General features: G+C 34.9%; 3 protein-coding genes across 4 annotated transcripts in view; all 3 read right to left on the bottom strand.

The window, feature by feature from the left end:
* Positions 1 to 22127, bottom strand: part of LOC125867017 (suppressor of mec-8 and unc-52 protein homolog 2) — a 460057-nt gene that overhangs the window by 334689 nt on the left and 103241 nt on the right. The gene's annotated exons all lie outside the window — the stretch shown is intronic.
* Positions 12244 to 14189, bottom strand: LOC125867036 (probable inactive poly [ADP-ribose] polymerase SRO2). Of its 2 annotated transcripts, XM_049547458.1 has the most exons (6): positions 14068 to 14189; positions 13592 to 13948; positions 13119 to 13360; positions 12787 to 12923; positions 12583 to 12688; positions 12244 to 12427 (listed from the first exon to the last, which is right to left on the bottom strand). In XM_049547458.1, the coding sequence occupies exons 1-5, from the start codon at positions 14184 to 14186 to the stop codon at positions 12584 to 12586; spliced, it is 960 nt and encodes a 319-aa protein (XP_049403415.1). In that variant the 5' UTR covers positions 14187 to 14189; the 3' UTR covers positions 12244 to 12427; position 12583. The 2 variants fall into 2 exon arrangements, with proteins under 2 accessions (XP_049403415.1, XP_049403416.1); XM_049547459.1 differs by lacking the exon at positions 12244 to 12427 and having other exon boundaries at positions 12577 to 12688.
* LOC125867021 (transcription factor bHLH90) lies at positions 16015 to 18698 on the bottom strand. The gene is made up of 8 exons (XM_049547440.1): positions 18549 to 18698; positions 18102 to 18287; positions 17807 to 17885; positions 17646 to 17714; positions 16963 to 17520; positions 16654 to 16878; positions 16399 to 16569; positions 16015 to 16238 (listed from the first exon to the last, which is right to left on the bottom strand). The coding sequence occupies exons 1-8, from the start codon at positions 18638 to 18640 to the stop codon at positions 16173 to 16175; spliced, it is 1446 nt and encodes a 481-aa protein (XP_049403397.1). The 5' UTR covers positions 18641 to 18698; the 3' UTR covers positions 16015 to 16172.

Below are 22127 nucleotides of genomic sequence, written 5' to 3'. Positions count from 1 at the left end.
AGAGGTGTCAATTTTGTAATAAAAAAAATATATTTTCAGATGGGAGAGGTTAAAACTCCCGCTATTTACTTACATTTTCTCTTTTCAAGTGGCGGAGGTTCTAAACCCCTGCTATTTATTTTTATTTTCTGTCAATTGCAAAACCCTCCGTATTTAATTCAATTTGTGGGGGGTTGAAACACCTCGCTTTTCTGAAAGAACTAGAAAGAGCTAGAATTAGAAAGAGTTGTTTTTGGAAAGAATGAAAAATCTAGAAATTTGTTAAGTTATGTTAAGTTTGGGTTTTTGGTCAACTTCAAACGACCATAACTCCTAGCTCAAGATGAGTTAGGTGTGCTTCCAGATACCGTAGGAAAGATCTTGTAATTATCTTTCCAACGCCGCCGAGTTGCGCGATTTCGAGTTCGTATGAGTGGTCTTTTCCATACCCCATGACTTAATTTCATTTTTGGGTAATTAATAGGGGTCTAAACTGATAGAATTCAGTTTATGCTTCTACAATATTGAGTTAGGGTTTTAGAGAAGAGAAAAGAAGAAGAGAAGAGAGGAGAAGAAGCAAGAATCGTCAAATTCTCGAAGCTAAGATCATGGATTTCGTCAAGGGGTGATCCCCATGAGGTATGTGAGACTTTCATAGCGTTGGGTTCGTTCACCCACACGCCAAACATGTTTAGTTCAGCGAAATTCATTCTAAAGAGGTTGAAAATTTAATGTTCTTGATATGTATTCTTGAATTTATTTTCGTTCTTGAATTGGGTTGAACTGAGAAGTTTCTGAGATCTTTACGTCGAGTTTTAGAGTTGTTTTTAGTTAGGTTCTTGGGTACATATGCTGGGTAGTTGAATCTAAAGAGAATTTGAGAAAGATAGTTGAGTTTAGGCGAATTGGGATTGAAAAACGAAGAAGAAAAAAGTCGGGCGAATCTAGGCAGTGGGGCCGCGTTGCGGACCTGCTCATCAGATTTGAGAAATTTCTTCGCAGAGCGAAGCGGTCACAGACCGTTCTGCCTCAAAAGTTATTTTTGCGACCAAATAATTAAATACATCTCCGCATTGCGGACCTTCTTTCAGGCAGTGATTTCTTGATTTTTCTCAAGTTTAGTTATGTAAAAACACTCCTAAACATCATGAGATCTTTCCTATCACAAACCACAACCTTCAATCCATAATTCAATTCAAGAAAAGTTAAGAGTCAAGTCAAGGAAAGTTAAGAGTCAAGTCAAGTCAAGTTAAGAGAAATTCATAAAGTTTTCCAAAAGTCTTTTACAAACGTTTTAACTTTGTTTTAAGACTTAAGCATTGAGTTGAGTAAAGAGTAAGAGTACAAGTTCATTTCTTCAAAGATTATACGGGAACTAAGTATTCCCAAGAGTTAAAATATTTTCACATTTGAGCAAGAAAGGAAACACCAATTTCCAAGAGAGCAATTAAGCTAAGTTTTGAGTAATTATCTCAAACCAAAGAAAGAAGTTTTGTTTTAAAAAAACATATGAGCTAAGTATATTTTGGGAGTAGTATTGAGCACCTATATGGGGATGCGAGTTCATAATAACTCAAGTCTCCATAAACCATGTAGTCATCATGGCATGGGTAGTAAAGGATCATACTTTTTAGATGTTCCTTAAGTGTTTTATAGCATAGACTAGTGGATCCACTCAGTTAAGGCGTTCTATATGACGACAAAGTATAGGACAGTTCTGGCAGCATGGGCAAGACGTTGTATNTGTACCACCACTAGGGCTCATAGTGATGGTTGTCGGTTAAAGAATCTCCCATTAAAGTTATATTACTTTTATATAAGTAGAGTTGAGTTTGTTATTGTTTTATCATTAACGAACTAAGTTGTTTACACTGTTTTACAAGTTTGAAATATTGCATGTGTCTTATTGCTTTATATATTGAGTTCAGTTATTCATGAGTCGTTCAAAGCCAAGGTAAGTGTTATTTTGTACCCTTTTCAAGCTTAAGTTGCGGTTTAGCTTTCCATCTCGCATACTCGTACATTCAATGTACTAATGTCAGTTGGCCTGCATCTTATGACGATGCAGATACAGGTACCCCGGATCAGCATCCTGCACATCGATAATCCAGCTGAGCACTCTAGAGTCAGTGGTGAGCCTCCTTGCATTCCGGAGGACTCAATTATTTTGTATTCTTAGTCTTGTTTTATTATGGTGTTGCGGGGTCTGTCCCAACATCCCTCTCAGTATTCTAGAGGCATCGTAGACAGTTAGACAGTTATTTTTGAGTCTCTCATCTATGTATATATGTAAATACTCTATTTTGAGATTCGAGTTGCCTTTGTGGCCAGATTTTATAAGTAAGTTGTTTGTAAACTTGCATTTGCATTGAGTTATTCTATTGAGTTAGGTTTCCGTTGAGTTAAGAAAGTCAGGCCAAGGGTTCGCTTGGGGCCAGTAATGGTCTCCGGGTGCCGGTCCCGCCCAGGGTGTAGGCTCGGGACGTGACAAACTTGGTATCAGAGCACAGAGTTCAAGAGTCCTAGGGAGTCTATGAAGTCGTGTCTGTAGAGTCCTAGTTATCGGTGTGAAGCGCGCCACATCTATAATTGGGAGGCTACAACATTTAAAAAGATTTCTCACTTCTTTCTTACTCATCTCGTGCGTTAGAGTTGATCTCTAAAAAGTTTCCTTCTAACTCATGCTTACGTGTGTTTCAGATAGTCATGCCTCCATGAAGAGTCGGCAGAGGGCGTCTTCATAGACGCTATGTTGATGAGCAAGAGTTGCCTTATGCCCCGGGAGCACAACCGCAAGGGGAAGTTTATAATGCCGAATTTAGAGAGGCAATTAGAATTCTGAGTCAAGCTGTAACTAATCAAATTGGTCAGCAAAGGGGAGCTCGACATGAAGGAGCTGAAACTTCTAGGATTCGTGAGTTCTTGGGGATGAATCCTCCGAGTTTCATGGGTTCGAGTACTACTGAGGATCCAGAGAACTTCATTGAGGAGTTGAAGAAGATTTTTGATGTGATGCATGTGGCAGATACTAAGCGGGTAGAACTAGCTGCGTATCAATTGAAGGATGTTGCTAGAACTTGGTTCGACCAGTAGAAAGAGGGCAGAGCTGAGAATGCACCACCTGCGAGTTGGGCTTGTTTTAAGGAAGCTTTCTTGGGGCATTTCTTTCCTCGAGAATTGAGAGAGGCCAAGGTACGTGAGTTCCTCACACTTAAGCATGAATCTTTGAGTGTTCAAGAGTACAGTCTAAAGTTCACACAACTATTCTGTTATTCTCCGGAGATAGTAGCGGACATGAGAAATAAAATAAGCTTGTTTGTTGCTGGGCTGTCTCGGTTGTGAATTAAGGAAGGTAGGGCTGCATGCTTATCGGGGACATAAACATATCCAGGTTAATGGTCAATGTACAGCAGGTTGAGGAAGAGAAGCTGAGGGACAGGGAAGAGTTCAGATGTAAGAGAGCCAAGACCGGTAATGAGTCCGGGCAGCAAATAAATAGTAATTCAAACCGTTCCTCCTTTCAGCAAAGGCAAAAGGGACCTGCTCCATCATCTGCTAGAGCACCTGCACCCCGATACAGAGGGGAATTTAATGGCCAGAATTCGAAGGACTTCAAAGCTAGACCAGCACAGTCCTCAGGTAGTGTGGCACAAAGAGGCAGTTTGTTTCCTACATGTGCTAGGTGTGGTAAAACCCACCCGGGTAAATGTCGTGATGGCCAGACAAGTTGCTTTAAGTGTGGACAAGAGGGTCACTTCATGAAGGAGTGCCCTAAGAATAAGCAAGGTAGTGGAAATTTGGGCAGTAGGGCCCAATCTTCTTCAGTTGCTCCCCCAGACAGGACGGCACCTAGTGGAGCTACTTCTAGTACTGGCGGAGGAGCAACCGCCTCTATGTTATCACCATTCGCCATGAGAAAGAGAACTTTCTTAATGTTGTCACTGGTATGATCAAAGTCTTTGCTTTTGATGTGTATGCTTTGCTAGACCCAGGAGCAAGTTTATCTTTTGTAACTCCTTATGTTGCAAATAACTTTGATGTTCTTCCTGAAAGACTTTGTGAACCCTTTTGTGTTTCTACACCTGTTGGAAAGTCTATTCTAGCAGAAAGAGTTTATCGTGATTGTTATGTTTCTATCAATCACAAGAGCACCATGGCTGATTTGGTTGAGTTAGACATGGTAGATTTCGATGTCATTCTAGGTATGGATTGGCTTCATGCCTGTTATGCATCATTAGACTATAGAACTCGAGTGGTCAAGTTTCAGTTTCCGAATGAGCCAGTCATAGAGTGGGGTAGTAGTTCAGCAGTGCCTAAGGGTCATTTCATTTCGTACCTTAAGGCGAGAAAGTTAGTTTCGAAGGGTTGTGTCTATCACTTAGTCTGAGTTCATGACTCTAGTGTTGAGATACCTCATTTCCAGTCAGTTTCTATAGTAAGAGAGTTTCCAGAAGTTTTCCCTGATGATCTACCCGGAATTCCTTCTGAGAAAGAAATAGATTTCGGCATACATCTCATTCCAAATACTCATCCTATCTCTATTCCGCCATATAGAATGGCACCAGCAGAGTTGAAAGAGTTGAAAGAGCAGTTGAAAGATCTCCTAGAGAAGGGTTTCATTCGACCAAGTGTCTCACCTTGGGGTGCTCCGGTCTTGTTTGTGAGAAAGAAAGATGGTTCCCTTAGAATGTGTATAGACTACCGCCAATTGAACAAGGTTACCATCAAGAATAAGTACCCTCTTTCGAGGATTGATGATCTTTTCGATCAGCTTCAGGGTGCCACTTGCTTTTCAAAGATTGACCTCAGATCAGGCTATTACCAGTTAAGAGTAAGGGAATGTGATATTCCAAAGACAGCTTTCAGAACTAGGTATGGTCATTATGAGTTTTTAGTCATGTCTTTCGTTTGACCAATGCACCGGTAGCTTTCATGGACTTAATGAATCGAGTCTTCAAACCTTATTTAGATACGTTTGTTATCGTCTTCATTGATGACATAATAGTCTATTCAAGGAATGAAGAAGATCATGCTAGTCATCTCAGAATAGTTCTTCAGACTTTGAAAGATAAGGAGTTGTATGCCAAGTTCTCTAAGTGTGAGTTTTGACTTAAGTCTGTGGCATTCCTAGGCCACATTGTGTCCGGTGATGGAATTAAAGTTGATACTCGGAAAATTGAGGCAGTGCAGAATTGGCCTAGACCCACATCTCCAACTTAAATTAGGAGTTTCTTGGGATTAGCTGGCTATTATAGAAGGTTTGTAGAGGGGTTCTCGACTATTGCATCTCCTTTGACGAAGTTGACTCAGAAGACAGTGAAATTTCAATGGTCTGAAGCTTGTGAGAAAAGCTTTCAGGAATTGAAAAAGAGATTGATTACAGCTCCAATTTTAACGTTACCAGAAGGTACTCAAAGTTTTGTAGTGTATTGTGATGCATCTAGAGTTGGTTTTGGTTGTGTCTTAATGCAGAATGGCAAGGTTATAGCTTATGCCTCCAGACAATTGAAGGTTCATGAGAAGAACTACCCAACCCATGACTTAGAGCTAGCTGTTATAGTATTTGCTTTGAAAATATAGCGTCATTACTTGTATGGTGTGCATGTCGACATATTCACTGATCACAAGAGCCTTCAATATGTGCCTACTCAGAAAGAGCTTAATCTCAGACAGAGGAGGTGGTTAGAATTACTCAAGGACTATGACCTGAGTATTCTTTACCACCCAAGTAAGGCTAATATTATTGCTGATTCTTTGAGCAGGTTTTCTATGGGTAGCACCGCCATATTGAAGAAGGAAGGAGAGAGTTAGCAAAAGATGTTCACAGACTGGCATGCCTGGGAGTCAGACTTACAGATTCCACAGAAGGAGGAATAATGGTGGCGAATGGGGCCAAGTCATCACTAGTGTCAGAAGTGAAAGAGAAACAAGATCAAGATCCCATTTTGCTTGAGTTGAAGGCAAATGTTCAAAAGCAAAGAGTATTAGCTTTTGAATAAGGGGGAGATGGTGTTTTGTGGTATCAAGGTAGATTGTGCGTACCTTTGGTAGATGGACTCCAAGAAAGGATTATGGAGGAAGCTCATAGCTCCAGATATTCCATTCATCCGGGTTCCACGAAGATGTATCCTGACTTGAGAGAAGTTTATTGGTGGAATGGCATGAAGAAGGGCATTGCAGAGTTTGTTGCTAAGTGTCCAAATTGCCAACAAGTGAAAGTTGAACACCAAAGGCCCGTTGGTTTGGCTCAGAGGATAAAACTTCCAGAATGGAAGTGGGAGATGATCAATATGGATTTCATCACAGGGTTGCCAAGGTCTCGCAGACAACATGATTCTATTTGGGTGATTGTCGACAGAATGACAAAGTCAGCTCATTTTCTACCGGTAAAGACTACCAATACAGTAGAAGATTATGCCAAGTTATATGTTCAAGAGATAGTGAGACTTCATGGAGTCCCAATCTCCATTATTTCAGATAGAGGTGCACAGTTCACTGCACAGTTCTGGAAATCTTTTTAGAAAGGCTTGGGTTTGAAGGTGAACTTAAGCACCGCCTTTCATCCTCAGACTGATGGGCAAGTAGAGCGCACTATCCAGACTCTAAAAGATATGTTGAGGGCTTGTGTGATCGATTTCAAAGGCAATTGGGATGATCACCTACCTCTAATTGAGTTTGCCTACAATAACAGTTATCACTCTAGCATCCAGATGGCTTCATATGAAGCTCTTTATGGGAGAAAACGTAGATCTCATATTGGATGGTTTGAAGCTGGTGAAGCACAGTTGATAGGACCAGATTAAGTTCACCAAGCTATGGAGAAGGTGAAAGTGATTCAAGAGAGGTTGAAAACGGCACATAGTCGTCAAAAATCCTACACTGATGTTAGGAGAAGGGCGTTAGAGTTTGAAGTAGACGATTGGGTATATTTAAAAAGTTTCACCCAAGAAAGGGATTATGAGGTTTGGTAAGAAGGGGAAACTTAGTCCCCGGTATATTGGACCTTACCGCATAGCCAAGAGGATTGGCAATGTTGCTTATGAGTTGGAGTTACCACAGGAACTAACAGCGGTTCATTCGGTATTTCACATCTCCATGTTGAAGAAGTACATAGGCGATCATTCATTGATCCTGCCAACTGAAAGTATTAGGATCAAGGATAACTTATCTTATGAGGAGGTTCCTGTTCAGATTTTAGATCGTCAAGTTCGTAGGTTGAGAACGAAAGATGTTGCCTCAGTTAAGGTCCTATGGAGAAACCAATTTGTTGAGGAAGCTACTTGGGAAGCCGAAGAGGATATGAAGAAGAGATATCCACATCTCTTTGAATCCGGAGGAAATGCAGATTAAGGTATTAATTTCCTTCTTAGTTCTCTTTTAATCATCATGAGCATATTGTTGTTGTTGCGTTTGCATAGTTGTTTGCTGGGTGTTTGAGTTGATATTGCATCCTTAGCCTTGTAAGAGTAACCTCATACGAAGACGAATGTTCCCAAGGGGGAGATACTGTAACATCCGGTAAGTTGAAATAACTATGAAGAGGCTTAAAAATCGGAAATAGTCATTTTTGGAATAAAATTCAAAATCTGGAAATTTGGTTTAAGTGTGGGAAATCAGTGAGTTTTGGCCAACTTTGAGAAGTCCCAACTCCTAGCTCAGCATGAGTTAGGAGTAGTTCCAGTTATGATTGTGAAGCTTGTGGAATGATCTTTCCAACGCCACCGAGTTTTCTCGATTCCGAGTTCGTATGAGCGAGTTATACCCCTTGAAAATTGGGCAGTTGGCAGGGGATCCGTCCGGAAATTTTAAGGGCATTTTGATCTTTTCCCTAGCTATTTATTTTGTGGTTATATTGTTGTGTTAGGCTGATTTTTGGATCATTTGGTCCCATTTTAAAGAGTGAGAGCTAGGGCTTGTGAGTGAAGAGGAGAAGAAGAGAAGAAAGAGGAGATCAAACAAGTTTCCGTCAAAGATCGTCGTGGATATCGTCGGGGGTGAACCCTACTAGGTATGTGAATTCTTAGTGTTGGGTTGATCCTTTCCCCCACACATCAAACTCATTTTTATTATTGAGAAAAGAATGGATATGTTGTTGAAGTTGTTGGGTTGTGTTGTTGGTGTTGTTGATTGTGTTGTTGAAGTCCGTTGTTGATTTGGGCATGTTTCTGGTTGTGTTTGGGTTGAAATCTATTGTATGTTGAGGGATTTTTTATTCTAAATGTTTGGGGCTGGAAACCTTGAAGTTTAGAAGGTTTAGAGTTGGAGAAAAGAAGGAGAAAAGTCGAGGTTGTCGGGGAAAAGGGGTGGCGCGTCGCGCCTTGCAGAGCAACCCAAAAAGTGTTCTGAACTTCACCCCTTGGGGCGCCGCGCCCTACAGAGTGCCTCAGCTGGCCTTCTAAGCTTCGAGGGCTGGTGCTCCGCGACTTGCAGAGCGCCAAGGACACCAAGTTCCCCCTTTCTTTCCACACTTTCTCATGCATGTTCCTTGGTATTGTACCTATGTTCTATAGTTGTTTCCAACACTCTAAGGTACATTTAGACATCCCGAATTCATCCATAAACATGTGTTCATATACCTTGAATCCATAGTTCAATTCAAGGCAAGTTAGGATCGAAGTCAAGGTGAAGGTAGAGTCAAGTCAAGTAAAGTTAAGTAGTAAGTCCAAGCAAGTCCTCAAAGCTTTTCAAGAGTCGTTATTGAACGTTTTAACTTCGTTTCAAGTTTCAAGTCAAGCAAGAGTATAGAGTTTCAAGTTAAGTAAAGAGTCTCGAGTTTCAAGTTAAGTCAAGAGTATAAAGTTAAGTCCATTTCTCAAAAACTATTAGGGAACTAAGTATTCCCAAAGAGGTTTGTAAATGTTTTACATTTGAGTAAAAGGGGAACCATGTTTTCCAAAAGAGCCTTTGGGCTAAGTTTTGAGTAATTATCTCAATTAAAAAAAGATGTGTTTAAAGACACTTATGAGCCAAAGTATTTTTGGGAGTAGTATTGAGCACCGAATTGGGGACACGAGTTCATATGAACTCAACTCTCCATAAGAACCATGCGACAACATGGGACTTGCCGTATCATTCTTTTTAGATGATCACGTAAGATTAGGCTAGTGGATCCACTAAGCAAAAGTAAGGTCCTATATCACGGCAAGGTATAGGATGGTCCTTGGGCAACGTGAGGTAAAACGTTGTACCACCACTAGGGCTCATAGTGATGGTTGTCGGTTAAAGAATCTCCCATTAAAGTTATATTACTTTTATATAAGTAGAGTTGAGTTTGTTATTGTTTTATCATTAACGAACTAAGTTGTTTACACTGTTTTACAAGTTTGAAATATTGCATGTGTCTTATTGCTTTATATATTGAGTTCAGTTATTCATGAGTCGTTCAAAGCCAAGGTAAGTGTTCTCTTGTACCCTTTTCAAGCTTAAGTTGCGGATTAGCTTTCCATCTCGCATACTCGTACATTCAATGTACTGATGTCAGTTGGCCTGCATCTTATGACGATGCAGATACAGGTACCCCGGATCAGCATCCTGCACGTCGATGATCCAGCTGAGCACTCCAGAGTCAGTGGTGAGCCTCCTTTCATTCTGGAGGACTCAATTATTTTGTATTCTTAGTCTTGTTTTATTAGGGTGTTGCGGGGTCTGTCCCAACATCCCTCTCAGTATTCTAGAGGCATCTTAGACAGTTAGTCAGTTAGTTTTGAAGGCATCTTAGACAGTTAGTCAGTTAGTTTTGAGTCTCTCATCTATGTATATATGTAAATACTCTATTTTGAGATTCGAGTTGCCTTTGTGGCCAGATTTTATAAGTAAGTTGTTTGTAAACTTGCATTTGCATTGAGTTATTCTGTTGAGTTAGGTTTCCGCTGAGTTAAGAAAGTTAGGCCAAAGGTTCGCTTGGGGCCAGTAATGGTCTCCGGGTGCCGGTCCCGCCTAGGGTTTAGGCTCGAAGCGTGACAGAGCGGTCACGGACCATTCTGCCTCAAAAGTTATTTTCACGACCAAACAATTAAATACATCTCCGCATTGCGGACCTGCTTTCAGGCAGTGATTTCTTGATTTTTCTCAAGTTTAGCTATGTAAAAACACTCCTAAACATCATGAGATCTTTCCTATCACAAACCACAACCTTCAATCCATAATTCAATTCAAGAAAAGTTAAGAGTCAAGTCAAGGAAAGTTAAGAGTCAAGTTAAGAGAAATTCATAAAGTTTTCCCAAAGTCTTTTACAAACGTTTTAACTTTGTTTTAAGACTTAAGCATTGAGTTGAGTAAAGAGTAAGAGTACAAGTTCATTTCTTCAAAGATTATACGGGAACTAAGTATTCCCAAGAGTTAAAATATTTTTACATTTGAGCAAGAAAGGAAACACCGATTTCCAAGAGAGCAATTAAGCTAAGTTTTGAGTAATTATCTCAAACCAAAGAAAGGAGTTTTGTTTTAAAAAAACATATGAGCTAAGTATATTTTGGGAGTAGTATTGAGCACCGATATGGGGATGCGAGTTCATAATAACTCAAGTCTCCATAAACCATGTAGCCATCATGGCATGGGTAGTAAAGGATCATACTTTTTAGATGTTCCTTAAGTGTTTTTTAGCATAGACTAGTGGATCCACTCAGTTGAGGCGTTCTATATGACGACAAAGTATAAGACAGTTCTGGCAGCGTGGGCAAGACGTTGTATCACCACTTAGGCTCATAGTGGTGGTTGTCGGTTAGAGAAACTCCCACAGAAACTATATTACTTTATTATATGAGTAAAGTTGAGTTTGTTATTGCATTTTCTTTAACGAACTAAGCTGTTTTCTACTGGTTTAAAGGACTTCTATATATTGCATGTGTTTTATTGTTTTATATTGAGTTAAGTTGTTCATGAGTTGAGTAAAGCCAAGGTAAGTGTTTCTTTTAGTTCCTTTTAAGCTTATGTCTTGTTTTAGATTTCCCCTCGCATACTCGTACATTCAATGTACTGATGCCATTTGGCCTGCATCTTTTAATGATGCAAACACAGGTAACTAGGATCAACATCCAGCGCATCGTTGATTCTAGTTGAGCTTCAGAGTTTGTTGGTGAGTCTCCTTGCTTCCGGAGGATCTCTTTTTATTGCTTTTCAGTATTTAGTTCATTAGGATGTCGTGGGTCTTGTCCCGACATCCATCTCAGTTATTAGAGGTTTCATAGATAGACAATTAGTTAGTTCATTTGTCTTTACTTTGTTATTGGCTTATGTTCATATTTGAGTTGCCACTTTGGCTAAGTTAAATGTTTATTTCTAAAACATTATGAATTTAGTTTGAGACATCTTGCATTTGAGTTCTTTTCTTAATACTTAAAGTCTTCCGCTAAGTAAGTAAGTCAGACCAAGGGTTCGCTTGGGGCCAACAATGGTTCTCGAGTGTCAGTCCCGCCCAGGGTGTAGACTCGGGGTGTGACAGGGGTGTAGAAATCCCCACAATTTAGGCATTTTTTTTGTTGTGTACAAGGAAAAATATTTGGTGAACAAATTGTAACAAATCATTCATCAATTCACACTTATATTTTTCTCCTACAATTTTCATGCATGCATACATACATATATACATATATATCATCATATTATATATATTCAAAGTGCAAGTTGAATTATCATTATTTTTACCCTTGCACTAAATAAAAAAGCTACAAAAAATTTTAATTAAATAAGTATTACGTAAATAGTAATCATACTATATCATATTATATCTATGACATCCAACTTTCAAAAAGTGGGTATTTAGTATTTAGGTATTAGTATAATGATATTAATCATCTATACTTTTAGAAAATATTAATCATCTATGCCATCATACTAAAAAAAAGCTCAAATATGCGATCCAACTTTTAGAAAATGCTCATTTATGTAATCCGTTAAAAGTTTGGCTCGTCTATACTATTCGGTTAACAATATAATGGCATGGATGAACCTTTTCTCAAACGGAAATAGCATAGACGAACTAAACTTTTAATGGATGACATTAATAAGCCTTTTCTAAAAATTCGATAACATATTTGAGCCTTTCCCATAAAAGAATACAAGGAACAAAAACGTTATTCCATGATTATGTGATTTGTTTTCGTTTATTTCAACAGATTTTACTATTGAGTTAATTGAATTAATTAAGAAACTAGGGGTGTGTTTGGTATGAAGGAAAACATTTTTTAATTTTCTCATGTTTGGTTGGGTTAAACAAATTCAATATATAATTAATATTATTCAGCACATTACGAAAGTTTCTTTTTAATATGATCTGTACATCGATTAAATACTATACTAATTTAGAAATAAAAAAAAAAAACTTGTTGTAATAGAAAAAACAAGGGAAAATTTTATTTTCACACTTGACAAACTCCACCATCATGATATCGTTAGCAACCTGATCACGTCGTTCTCACGGAATCAACAAGCTCTTTTCTCCTATTTGCAACTAAACATTATATAAACGATGAAATTAGAAAAACAAAAAGAAAAAAAAATCGATGATATCTTACAAAAAATAAGAAAAAATATTTACATGGTGGTTTAAAGGCCATTAATTAATGCACCAAGTTATTTAAATAAAATATATGTAGGAAGTTGTACCTTAAATAGTAGTATTTGGATACAATTTCATGACAGCTCTTAACGACGTATCTCCAGCTATTTGCCTCAATTTTCGAAGTAGTACTAATTTTGTGATCTTATTTTTCTATACATTAAAAGACATCACATAATTAATTACATAGAATAATAATAAATTAAAAAATTTACTCACACAAAATTGGATAATTAAAAAAAAAAAGTCACCTGAAAATCTTCATAGTATTTTGAGATCAAAACCATTCTTGATGGATGTAAATATTTGGAAAGCACATGCAATAAATCATGAAACTTTATGCGAGAATTCGACTTCGGAAAAATCTTCTTGATTTTCGAAGAAGCACCTAAGAAAATAAACAAAAATAATAATATATCATCCTTCAATCTCGTATACTAAGAGGGGTCTATCGTTCGGTAGCTGGTTAGACAATTATACAGTATTTGATATCTGCATAATTCACATTCAAATCCACTACCAAACGATAGACCCCTATACTTTATATGACATAAAACAAAATTATAAATCTTGAATTGCTTACCTAATAAGCAACTAGGACATCTAAAACTTACTACAAAATTTGGTAAAATATGAGAATTCATATTAGAAGGCCAAATTATGTATGTTTTAGGAGCCAAATAATTGTCAACCCCAGAGTCAAAATCTTGACAAGTTGGCCGAAATTGTTTGGATGAAGCTTCAATTACTTCTGTATTTCCTAATATTACTCTGCAAAGTAACATATGCCTTAATCCATTCTCATCTTCCAATGCCGATAATACCCTTCAACACAGCAAAAATAAAATAAAAATAATTAATTAATCTCAGATATTGTTTGACTTGACATCAAATTCAAAAAGAAAAGTTATTTTTAAATTTTATCCTCTAAAATACTGTGTGAATAAAAATCATTTCATCAAAAGCAATCATATGACATTCATTTTTTGTTCGCGAATTAAAAACAAAATTGTGACACATAAATTGAAACAGAATACTAAATGTTTCATTGCTTACCCGTGGATATTTGCAGGATAAAGATGAACACCAATACCAAAACATCCTCCAGATTTTGGTTCAGTAATTGTAGAAAATCCATGTGAAATAATATTACAAATTTCATCTTTGGAAGAACCAAACCAAGCATATTTAATATTAGCATTTCCACCACATTTCTTCCGCATTGCTTCGGAATAAATATGAAAACTTTCTAACCTCGCTTGCCCCAATATAGTTGAACATGAATTCTTATGTATACCCACAATTTCAACTTCCTTTCCTAAATGCCCCATTCCACTAAGAAAGCCCGCCTTAATTAACTCATGTTCTTTGTTACGTTCCTCTAATTCGATCATCCCATTTCTCTTGAACGACCTGATAATACAATCGAATCAAAATAATTATTTATACGCGAACAATTACTAAAATTTTGAGTATCATATGATAATGTAGAAGTTGAATTAATGAAATTAAATTTTGAATTCGTCTCTGACCTGAAGGAATTATGTAATGTTGGACTAGGAGACTCAACTTCTGAATCGAAAGAGAGTAACATTTTTTTATTTTCTATTGTCATGGAAACTTGATCATTATGATCTCCAAATTGATCCATGTAAAAAGTAAGTAAGAAAATAGAAAAATGAATTTAGATAAATAGTTGGAGAAACTTAGGCTCTAAGAAAGTGTTATAATTCCATTTATTACAAGACTTAAAAGAAAGCCAAAAAAAAAAGGTGAGAAAAGGGAGACAAAGAAGAGGGGAAAAGGAGAAATCTGACCTCAGATTTGGAAGTTTTTGTCAACTTTTGTTGTAAAGAAATAATTTATAGTAAAAAGAAGTGGAGGATTTTATTTAATTTTAATATTTATATATGTGGAAAGAGAGGAATGTGTCTGTGTTAAGGAAGAGAAAAATCGACTTAATTTATTGTTTTAATTTTGCTAGGAGTATATTATTCAATTGTCCAATTGACTTTTCAAATTATAATTTCTCGATGTTGTTCGTTTTGTGTGTTCACATGATACGAAACTTGTTAATTAATTCAATAGTTACGTGTTAGCAAGTAACTAGTACGTACTAATACAGATAACTATATTTATAAATGTTCGGTTTTAAAAAGTATGAATAGAAAATTGAGATTTGTGATTTTTTCTTAGGAGTTGTGATTTTTCTGAAGAGTTCACACTTTTTTTTGAAGGGGTGCGATTTTTTGGAAAGATTGTGACTTTTCCAAAAGATTGTGAATTTTCCAAAAAGTTGTGATTTTTTCAAAGTGTTATGGCTTTTTCGATAAGACACAATAAACACTTGTTCATACTATTTTTTGTTGACTATAAATAGAGGAGTCTCCTCTCAGTTTTAAACAACGAATTTTCTGAACTATTCTTGTTCTGCATATATAAATTCTACTGTTTGATTTTGAAAATATACTTTGAAGTTTGTTATTTCTTATAAAGTTCTGCAAAATTATTGTTCTAAGTATCTTAGTAATACAGATCGACAACAATAAATACTTTTTAATTTAGTGATGAAGTTATTTATCAGAAAACACTACAATTAAATTTATATGAGATCAAGAATACGAATCTCAGTTTTACTCGTTAGATTTGGATTATTAGCCACTAATTGTATTAGATAACGCAAGTAAAAACGAGATAAAAATAATAATGTTATTATAGAAAGTCGTGTTAAGCATTTAATTAGCTCCGATGATGAATGATTGTACTGGATCCGAGAGTTGCTATTATATTCCTTGGGATCAACACCTTTACAATAAGGTAAAAAATATTATTTATAGGTTATAAAGGCCATATATTAATCAATAAAAAAATCTCCATTCGAGCTCTATGGTTATTATATCATTTCTTGCGATGTTGTGTATGCATCTGTTTTTCATTCAATTTATAAATATATGTCATGCATCTTTTAATTTAGCGTAAATATCACATGCATGTGAAGCAATTAATCCAAAAGAACCTTTTCAATAATCGCGCTTATTACTTCGAAAGTAAGTTTAATTTACTTTATCCAGCAATCCTAAATGTCAAAAGAAATTTAATTGTCAAACAAGAACTTTGTCTTCTTTTGGATGTTTTAAATTTGCACCTCGGTTTTATTTGACTAGAAATTTGACTTTATGAGTCCTGCTTAACACTTTATTATTAAGAAAAGTTAATTAAAAATAAAGTATTAAGTAACTTTAATAAGGGCAATTTGGTAAACATAATAAACTCTTTCGTTATTTCCTAAATTTTGTGCCTGATTTAACAATATCACAAAAATTAGGACAGAAAGTGTATTAATTATGATGATTAAGTGTAAAACTTGGATGAAAATATTGATTAGTTAACAATGTGATTCACATGTATTATGTATTCATTCGATTAATATAAACGTGAGATTCTTCGAACACCCGAAGATTCTTAAATTCTAGATTTTTTAATTCATATAATAAGTTCACAACAAGTTGAGACCATCCTCTATCTTTTTACATAGTCAATTGATTGATTGGTTTCTGCAAGCTAAGTAGCTAATAACTAAGTCAAATGATTGACAAACTAAACAGTTAATATATGACTCAACAAAAGATATATATGTTCAACTTGTCAGCTCAATTAGTGAAGATCTCAGTTTCTGTGCATCAAGAACTCTGTCCACATTTGCCTGCAAGAAGCAAGTAGATGTCAAAATGCATGGAAAACATCCATGTCGGATCCTTCAAATGTTAATGTTACGCTTTATTTTTTTTGGAGGATTCGAAATGAGTACAATAACATTTATGAAGGATTAACGGAGACTAGCATAAGAAGATATTGAAATTTACCTCTACTATGTAAACGGTCACGATCTCCCCTCCAGACGTGGTACAACTCACATTTACTAGCTCAAGTCCTAAGTAATTCATGGCCTCCATCAACCGCGTAAATCCACCAGGTTTACGTGATCCAGAAACCTTCAACAAGAACTCTCTTGCACCAATTTGATTCACTTCCACCTGCAATGCAAAATATCAAGGAGACTCTAAGGCACCTGTAAAGCAATAGAAAGAAACAGAAAGAAATCGAGCAACGTCCAGCACCTCCATTCTCGTCCTATCAGTTGTATTAACTGAAATTTGTGTTTTCTCATTTGTTTGTCCAGTAACTTTGGACATTTCAGTCATGTCTGATAGGACCATTTCAGGAGTTTCATTGTTGGTAACTTCCGCTTCTATTTTGTTGAGCTCGGTTTCATATAACTTTACTTTTTCTTGCAGTTCATTTATATAGTCAATTGCGTCTCCAAGTATTGCAACTTTATCCATCTGAAAGAAATCAAGCAAGGATAGTGTCAAAACTTTGAATGACATATAGACATAAAATATAAGATGAGTTGCTTTATTAGCAACCTTAGTGATGTTGGGAACTAAAGCTCGAAGAGTAAAAAGACCATCTTTGATTCTGTTCCTTCGTTTTCTCTCTGTGACAAGATTCTTCGACTGATAAGGTCCCTTTTGCCTTTTCTTACCCATACCGAACATATCTCCTGCTACTATATAGTTTTCTTGTTTCCAAGGAAAAGTAGTGTCTTCCATTCTTGACAAGTTTCCACTGCACTGAAGTTCCGTGTGCTCAAAATACCCTTCAGTAGATTGACTTAAAGGTACATTGTGCGATAAATGGTCAGGAGGTGAATGACACAATGTAAGTTCATTTGAAGGAATGGAACCGGTCGATGATCCTTGAATGCTGGGATTAGCACTAGATTCAGATACTTGAGAAATATGAGGTGCACTTGAAGGAAAACTTGTGGCATATTGCAGGAGAGGAGCACAAAAGTTCAATTTCTCATAGGGAAAGAAATCAAGAATTTGATCTTCTTTCTGTGCTACGGAACTATTGGCTTCTTCTGAACCAAGTTTGAAGCGATTGATAATGAAATTAATTGTCTTCTGATCTTTATATATCTGTTCAATGCAAATTAATGTAAAGTAAGTAGTTAAGTCTTTCAGTTCAGTGCATATTGATGGCCAATTTACTACTTAACAAACAACTTATCTAACATTATCAGAGAATAGAGAATGATTGTTACCATCTTTGAATTGTAAAGCTCAACCAGTCCACCAGCAACCGGAATCAATACCAGGGTACCCTTTAAATCCTGCAACGAGTTGCTGAATTCAGTTTAAAACACAGCTCTCAAATTAATCTTGAGAGTTCAGTAAAGACTTCAACTTTCAGAGCTATACTAACATGTGACAAATTTGAATTGGAAATCTCAGCATGATTAATCCACTTTGGTTCATTTGATGTTACAACCTCTGCCTGAATCCTGTTTTCGCATATGTTCAAGTTAGTTTGTATAGTCATGCCTTTTATAGTACATATGTTTAAACAAATCGAATTCAAGTAGTACAACAACATACAGAATGTAGTCCCACAAGTGATGTGTACACAGACCTTACTCCTACCTACTATTTCCCATAGAGCCTCGGCTCAAAGGAAGCAAAAACACAACATTTATGAATAAAGGGAAATAGAAACATACCCCGAATAAAGGGAAATAGAATGAGGAAAATGAGCTAAAACCTCACAAGCCTTTGTTCTAATAGGATGCTGCACTTGAATATCTCTACACAGAGAACTAAATTTCTGTTTTCCTCCATTTTCTCTCTTAACATTGACATCAACTCCATTAGCTCCAGAACAGCAACATCCCATCCATTCTATAAACCTAAACACCACAAACACATAACAAGTCACACACACATACACTCAAACACCATATGGACAAAAAAAATCAATTTTCAAGAATGGCAGAGCCAGAAAGTACTCTCTGCATTTTAGATATCAAGAATCCTAACAATAACATAAATTGCACTAGTGGAGTCTCGTGGAAGTAGAGAGGTTGTTTTCGAAAGACCTAAGCTTGAGTATGACAAATCAAAGTAATTACAAGAATTGTAGGAAGACTTAAAAAAGAAAAACATTTTACCTTGAAGGGTCATCACCAAACTTCCAAACAACACAATATTCCCAATTCTTGGAATCAACAAGTGGTCTTAACCATTCTAATGCTTTTTCCATAGCTAATAGTAAGTTGAGTTATTTTCTTGAAATTTGAATACTACAAACAAGACAAGTCAGAAATATGGATGTGTCTTTATTTAGGCAAACGACAGTTATAACCAATATTATTTATTTTTTTTTGTGAGATGGGATATCCAATAATCAGCACAACAATCTTTGTCAGAGGCTTCTGATGGCCCCTCTCTGTAACATACAGACAGAATAGTACCTTGGGGTAAATGTTGACTGAAGACTCTTAAGAGTCCCACATTTGCATTCTGATTTTTAGAATATTTTGATCAGAAAAATGGTTTGTTTTTTTGGTTCATGTGTTTGGTATTCATATTGAACTTCGATTAATTTAGACTCGTGTCGGATAGAGTCAATTTGGGCGAAATGCTCCCTATTAGTGATTTTCTAATATTCAACACTCAAAATTGAAACTTATGATTAACTTAGAAGTAGTCTCATTAGCTACACGACATCAACGTCAGGCATTACTGTAACAAAGTCATGAATTTACTTTTTGTCATTTTAAAATAATTGAACTATGTGTGAATTGCTCTTAAAATATAAATTATGTCAAATTTTCTACCTTAGTTATGAGTTATGACAAGTCGCTCACCACACATGTCACGCAGCAAATTTCATATTAAGGAAAAAGATTGCAACGTGTAAAAATTTGACTACTCATAATTAAATAAAAGATAAATTAATAAAAACATTTAATAATCTTATTTCGTTTTCTAACATGTATTTTATTCGAGAGAATTGATTTAGTAGATTATTTATAAAAAAGAAATTATAATTTTATGTTTTAATAAGAAATTTCTATTTTATATATAAAAATATGAATTTTTCTTAAGTTCATTTTGTGAATATCAAAAAAAAAATTCCTCGTTTTTAATCTGGCGCCCCAAATTTGGTATTTCGATCATTTACTACTAGGCAGCTCTCACATAGTTTAGTTAATGTGACAAAAGAAGGTATTATGTTTTATTGTTATAAAAAAGAAGAAAGCTTAGTGATAATATAAGTGAAACATATCATTTGATATGTTAAAATTTTCTCAACGCTATAATCAAATTATTTAGGAAACAAGCTCAAATATGTTATCGAATTTTGAGAAAAGACTCATTCATATCATCCATTAAAAGTTTGGTGCCTCATTTATGTCTTTTCAAGTTGTACATATAATCAAATAACTTATGTCTCTTAATAATGGACATTTAGGGACTAATAGAGCAATGAGAAGGTTAACACAAGTATGCTTTGTGCTAGAAAAAACATGGGGAGAATAAGAATAAAAAAAAGTAGGTGTGTTTGTTTTTGTACTTTATAACTTGTACATAAAAGATGCCATTTTTTTTCCTATTAGTATTCTTCTCTTTTGAAGATAGTACAAGTTAAGGGGTGTACAAAATCAAATCAAAAATCGAATCAAACAATAAATTGAGTTAACTCGAAAAAAAATTCGTCTAGTGGTTTGGTTTGACTTGGTTTGGTATTGGGAAAAAAAAACCGACTATATTTGGATTGGTTTTGCTTTTAACTAAAAAAAAAAATAACCTGAGACCAAACTAACCCGACATTATATATGTAATTTTAAAATTTTATTTTATACATAAAAATATTTACTTTGATATAATTTTAAAATATTTCTTATACTATTTCATAGTTTTTATCTTTTAATATATTATTTCAAGTTTAAAACTTTGAATTCAAAGTGGTCCAACAAAGATTATAGTTCATAGATGTTGATAATTATAATAAAACTTAAATCAAAATCAAATTAATACTAATGCAAAAAGAAAATCAATTCAACACTAAGAATGACAATAATATTGAATATTTGTTCTTTAGTTTTACATGGTTTAGACAATTAAAATACATAATCTAATTTTAATTTTCCTTAAATATTTAGTAATGTAACTAATACTTATTAAACTTATTTTAGCATGATTTAGTACTTTTAAATTATGATCATTTTCATTATAACTTTGCAATATTTATTTTATATGATGATATCATTATTATTTTTTATTGAATATTTTTGTGTCATCAGTACTAATATCATATTTTGTGTTATTTTTTTAAGAAACATCTTAGATATTTGTATTTTGGTTGGACTAAAGAAATATTTGGAGCACAAGTTAATTATATGTTTGCATGCAAACTTTATCGAAAAAATTCAAAAATTTGAAAAAATCCGAGGTTTATTAGTTTGGTTTGATTCATAAATTTAAAAATTTGGCACAATGGTTTGGTTTGGTATTTGAAAAATTCGAACCAATCCGAGGTTGAAAATTCTGAAAAAATCCGAATTTTATTAATTTGGTTTGGTTTATAAATTTAAAAAATTTACACAAATAGTTTGATTTGATATTTGAAAAAACCGAACCAACCCGGTAATGTACACCCCTAATACAAGTTTTACTTTCTCTCTCTTTCTAGTTTCTAGTTTCTAGTTTTTATGTTTTGTTACAAATTTTTAACTTTACTGGAAAGTGTCATTGGGAATTTGTAAGGTCAGTAAGTTATACAACTGTGCTTGTTTAGGACGTATGTATAGTACCATTTGCATGTGTTCAAATCAAATTGTGAAAAGTTGTCAATTTGATGCTGAGGATAATATCCACACTGGAAAAAAAATATCAAAAGGTGAAATTGTAAATTATTCATTTGAGATGTTAAAATGTTTTGTATTAAAGTAGATCGTCTATATTTCAATCTTTTGGGGTGCAATGTTCCCTCGGATTTTGAATAAATGTTGAATATTTTATACACTAGACTAGGGGTGTTCACGGTTTGGATAAAAATCGATTCAAATCGAAAAATCGAATCAAATCGATAAAATAAAATCGATTTTATTTGGGTTTGGTTTGGTTTGGTTTTAGATGTTTGAAAATCAATAGTATTTGGTTTGGTTATGGTTTTATTCGAAAAAACCGAAGAAATAACCGAACCGAATCGATGAATTATATACACATATTTTATTAATATACATACTTAATATATTATTTTTATAAACAATTTTGAAGACTTTATACATATTTTCATTAAAATTTCTTTATAATTTACTTATTGAAAGCAAAAATGTCTAAGATGAAATATTTATCTTATTGATTTCATGTATATGAGTGTCTATGACAATTCTTTGTGGGACTGAAAATGTTATTGTCTCTTCCTTCTAGGACAATATAGTGAATTTTAAAGCTTTATTGATGGTAAATTTAGTGATCGAAAGATCAGTAATTTAAGTCATTCTAACTATTTTTCGTTTTGAATGGATTGTTCACTTTTTTCACATTTTGAATGAATTGTTTCTTTTATTTTTGTGTATGGTTAATAACCGAATAACCGAACCAAACCAAACCAAAACCGATAACCACCAAACCGATAACTGTATATTATATTTGGTTTGGTTTGGTTTTGATAATTTTAAAACCGATTAAGTTGGTTTGATTTTGGTTTTGATCAATAACCGATCCAAACCGACCCATAA

Source organism: Solanum stenotomum, chromosome 6, assembly GCF_019186545.1.
Source record: "Solanum stenotomum isolate F172 chromosome 6, ASM1918654v1, whole genome shotgun sequence".
Taxonomy (NCBI): Eukaryota; Viridiplantae; Streptophyta; class Magnoliopsida; order Solanales; family Solanaceae; genus Solanum; species Solanum stenotomum.
The sequence above is the reverse complement of the archived record's forward strand: the minus strand, read 5'-3'. Positions and strand labels throughout refer to the sequence as shown.